A 4,839-nucleotide genomic window follows, 5' to 3' on the forward strand; every position below is an offset into this window, starting at 1 on the left:
ATATATAACTAGCTGGGTACACGTTCGATGAAAGTACTTAAAATAATCGTCGATCGTCAAGCCATTGTGGAACCAGTGCGCACAGCTTATGAACGGGAACCTCACTGGTTCACAGTGGCTTCTAAGAAGACGCACTTTCCTAAAATTAGATAAAAACGAAACTAACGAAAAACTGAAAATTAAACTAAAGTGACCTCAGACTCCTCAATAAAAACTGTACTTTTAAATGATTCTGAAACACCGTTAATTTTTTTCAATTTCGAAAGTTAAGTAGTTTGAAAGTTTTAGGCTGTCGAAGTGACAGCCTTTCACAAATATAATATTATGTATAGATGTAACGTATTCATTTATTTATTTATTATTTATTTCTAATTAAGGTAAACCAAATCACCAAAAGCAGAACCTACCATGAACAAATTCTCCACCTCAGCGGAGGGATATGTGAACACGTTTTCTTCCTGACTCGACAGGTCAGGTGACCTCTGAACCTCAGCGCTGACCACTGGTGAGTAGTTGTCCGTGGAGGCTGGACGTCCCGCCGTGGCCTGGAGTGTAGCCTGTTCCATATCTGGGTCAGAACCTCGCGTCTGCTGCGGCTGAAACCAGATGTGGCCATCATTCCAGGAACTGGGAAAGAGACAAGAGGAAATACATTGTTTTAAGTCGACAGTTATTTCAACATTGTTTTAATGCAGGTGTTTAAGGCACCCATCGACATAATTTGGAACATTTAGGAGGCGGGCTTCCAACTCTGCCTGTCACGCCACATTGGGTTGAGAGATGAGAGAGATACACCATCACAGAAAAAAGATATAATATTAATAATAATAATAATAATAATAATAATAATAATAATAATAATAATAATAATAATAATAATAATAATAATAATAATAATAGTAATAATAATGATAAGTGCTGGACAAGTGGTCCAAAATTAATAAACGAGGTGGGGGTGGTTTGACAAGACGTGGACCAAATTAATAAAAGAAGGGGGGCAGAATGAAAAGGGGGTGGGGCTGGGAGGGGGGGGGGGCTGGCACATTCAACTTGATATCCCTGTACAAGTAGGAACAAACCAGTTTTCATTTGTTTAAACTTAAACCATGGTGCAAAAGTTTTGTTTAAATGCACTAAATTGACGTAGCCAACCCGGTACCGGTACTAATACTGAGGGGAATTTGCCAGGTATATTTTTTTAAAAATACGTTTCATTCAGATATCTAGATTGTAGGTATACTGTTTCACGTGATTATAGGTCGTGGCAAGGTAGAAAATAATAAACGTGGGTTTGTGTGTGTGTGTGGGGGGGGGGGGCGGGGGGGGGTGGAATAAAGAGAGAGAGAGAGAGAGGGGGGGGGGGGGGCCAAGGTGGATAAAGGAGAAAGGAGAAAGGGGGTGGGGGGGGGGGCCGGGCCCCCAAAAAAACAACAACCCCCTGAAAAATTTAATAAGCGAGGTGGGGAGGGTTGGGTATGGAATAAGAAGCGGTGTGGCCGCGGTTTAAAAAATGAAAATTAATAAGCTGGGGGAGGGGGGGGGGAGCTTCCTGCACGCACTGTTGATTTTCAGCAGGGTGTTTATGCCATTTGTAGAAGAAAAACTTTCTAAAATTGATTTTTTGAAATGTGTCTCGGCCCGGTGGAGTCAAACGCTCGTCAAATTTTTAGTATTTATGGGGTGGGGAGGCTACACATGAAGGCTTATTATTGGACCAAATTTTACCAAGTTTCACACATATAACTAGCATAGTTCATGGTGTTCGCTTAATGTTTATTTATTTGACTTGTTTTTATTTTTTACAAGCAAAAATTAACATTTAAAAGAAGAAAAAAAATCCCCGTCTGTCTTGAACAGAAGTCGAGTTATTTCCCCTTGAAGAAGGCTGGGATCACCTGGCGAGAATATGGGAGTCAAAGTTTGAAAAATTTCAAAGTTTGAATGCTCTTGAAAACTGCAAATTTACGGGTTTTTTGTGCCTTTGATCTACATTTTTAAAGTAAAATCCACCAAAAAATGTAGATCTAGTTCTGAAAGGACCTAAAAGATGTTGTTTTAAGAACACCACTCCCCCCCCCCCCCGAAAAAAGCAACAACAAACACACACACACACACACACACACACACACACACACACACACACACACACACACACACACAGACACACACACACACACAAACACACACAAACCAACAAAAGGACAATTTCCCCTCAGCCAGGAAAATGCTGGTTTCTTTGATTTCATTATTTTGACGAGCGCCTGATTTCCCCGCGATGCTACATAAATGTTCAATGCGTTTATTTGGTTGTGCTAGTCCTGTAGCTTCAGAAATCTCAGAGAGATTGAAATTGAACCGCATTTACTGAACCAGAACCTCTTGGACTTGTCGGTCGTTCTATAAAAAAATAATAAAAAGGCTTTTCTTGGTCTACAGGTAAGGTGTTCGCCTCTTATTCAATAGGACCCTAGTTGACAGCAACAGAACATTTTCTTCTCAAGAAGTTTCTCCTTTCACCTCTTTTTTTTCTTTCTTTCTCTAACCGTGTTCTGAGAAGCAGTAGAAAAGCTGCAGCAGCGTCAGGGGCCCAGAGGAAGGGGCAAAGTTGGCCAGGGGGTGGTGGCAGAAAGAGGAGACGAAAGCAGACCACAGAATATTATTAGGGAGCAGGAAAGGAGGCGAAAGGGAAACATTTTAGAGGAGACAATTTTCCCGTCGTTGTCCGATTCGAACCCGGGACCTATTGAACTAGAGGCGAACATTGTGACCTCTCGACTACGAGAGACCCCAAAGAAGAAGAAAAAGAAGAAGAAGAAGAGGAAGAAGAAGAAGAAGAAGAAGAAGAAGAAGAAGAAGAAGAAGAAGAAGAAGAAGAAGAAGAAGAAGAACAACAACAACAACAACAACAACAACAACAACAACAACAACAACAACAACAGCAACAACAACAACAACAACAGCAACAACAACTACACGAATGATAATGATAATGAAAATAAAAATAATAATAATAATAATAATGATAATAATAATAATAATAATAATATAATAACAATAATAATGATAGTTGCAATAATAGCAATAAGAATAATAGTAATAATAATATTAATAATAATTGTAATAATCTTAATTATAACACGATTAATGACGATAATGATAACGATATTAATAACCATAGTAATAATGATAATAATGACCACACTGGTCAATACACATTTTGCGACATATGATTTACGATTTTTGTAAAACTAAATTGGGGGTCGCCAATTCTAAAGTTGGCATTAATTTTTGCCGCGTCACCTCAAGTTTGGGTCATATTGAAAAATAGTATTTTTTCAAGTCAATTCGACAAAAGTTAGGAGTTTTCAAACAGTATATTAACAAACAGTCTTATTTAAACTGAGCTTAAATGTTTAAGAATAACATGATGAACCTTTAGATGTGTGACTTTTCATTCACAATAAAAAAAAAATTTCAATAATTGTTAAATTAAAGGTAAAAAAAATACAAAGTTATATATCCCTACACGTGCCTTGCAAAAATATAGTTCTATACATCTTGACCTTCCATCTTTACAAAAGAAGGTTAAAAACTCTTGTACGAGTAACAGTATTGGTTTGCCTATAAAGGCTACTTTTGTTGTAAAAACGGAGTTAGGAGATTTTGTAAAAGAAGTGTACAAATTTCAGGATGAAAATCAAATATTATCCCCCCCCCACCCCCCACCCCTCTTACAAACACACACACAAGATAAAAAAAAATGGATGGCATAAAAAAGAAGTGAACACAGTAAGAACAGATTAGTGAAATGCAAAAAAAACATGCCGGGCATTTGTTTAAATGAATGAAAAAAAAAATCACACAGACACATATGTACACACACACATACACACACACACACACACACACACACACACACATACTCACACACACACACACACACACACTCACAAACACACACACATACACACACACGCACACAACCCCCGAAACACAGGTAGGCGCACACGAGCACATACACTCTTTGTAAACTTCAATGATATAATTTACATTCACCAACTCCTTTTACTTGCATAATAAGTTTGATTATACAAAATTATGTACATGTACATTTCTGTGAAAACCCACACCTTAGCAATCATATTATTATATACCTTAAACATGAACCATCATCGACATATAAAACATTAGAAAACATTAAATACAATGTCAGTCATTTCATTATTCCTTTACCTTGAGACAATCCAGAGAATACACACAGAACTCAAAACCAGGAATGTGAAAAACACTTTAGGGCTTCTGGAAGGCATCATTTTGGAAGAAGATTGAAATGGCACTGCACAGGGTAGCTGGCTTTCTTAATCCATGTTGTGACGTCACGGAAATATAGCGTGGCCAGAGGAGGCCTAGGATCCGTTGTTCGTTTTTGTCTTATTCTATAAATAGACGTCACGTGGTCATACTAGTCGTTTGCAGCGTTTAGTTGAGACAGCAAATAATACAGCATGTGTGTCCATACTACTACTACTACTACTACTACTACTACTACTACTACTACTACTACTACTACTACTACTATTACTACTACTACTACTACTACTACTACTACTACTACTACTACTACTACTACTACTACTAACATTAATTTAATGATGATAATAATAATAATGATAATAAAAAAAAAAAAAAAAATAAATAAATAAAAATGATAATAATAATAATAATAATAATAATAATAATAATAATACAAGTAGTACGAAATAAAATAAAATAAATAATAATAGTAATAATAATAATAATAATAATAATAATAATAATAATGAATTATCATTACATGTA

General features: G+C 36.5%; 1 protein-coding gene across 1 annotated transcript in view; it reads right to left on the reverse strand.

The window, feature by feature from the left end:
* Positions 1-4,509, reverse strand: part of LOC106011206 — a 6,077-nt gene extending 1,568 nt beyond the window's left edge. Inside the window, exons 1-2 of the mRNA XM_013080013.2 lie at positions 4,234-4,509; positions 408-627 (exon numbers count right to left, since the gene is read on the reverse strand). Coding sequence (XP_012935467.1) covers positions 408-627; positions 4,234-4,313 — 300 coding nt within the window. The 5' untranslated portion in view covers positions 4,314-4,509. The remainder of the gene's footprint in view (positions 1-407; positions 628-4,233) is intronic.
* Between the last annotated feature and the right edge of the window lie 330 nt (positions 4,510-4,839).

The sequence above is a fragment of the Aplysia californica genome, unplaced genomic scaffold (genome assembly GCF_000002075.1).
Source record: "Aplysia californica isolate F4 #8 unplaced genomic scaffold, AplCal3.0 scaffold00071, whole genome shotgun sequence".
NCBI lineage: Eukaryota > Metazoa > Mollusca > Gastropoda > Aplysiida > Aplysiidae > Aplysia > Aplysia californica.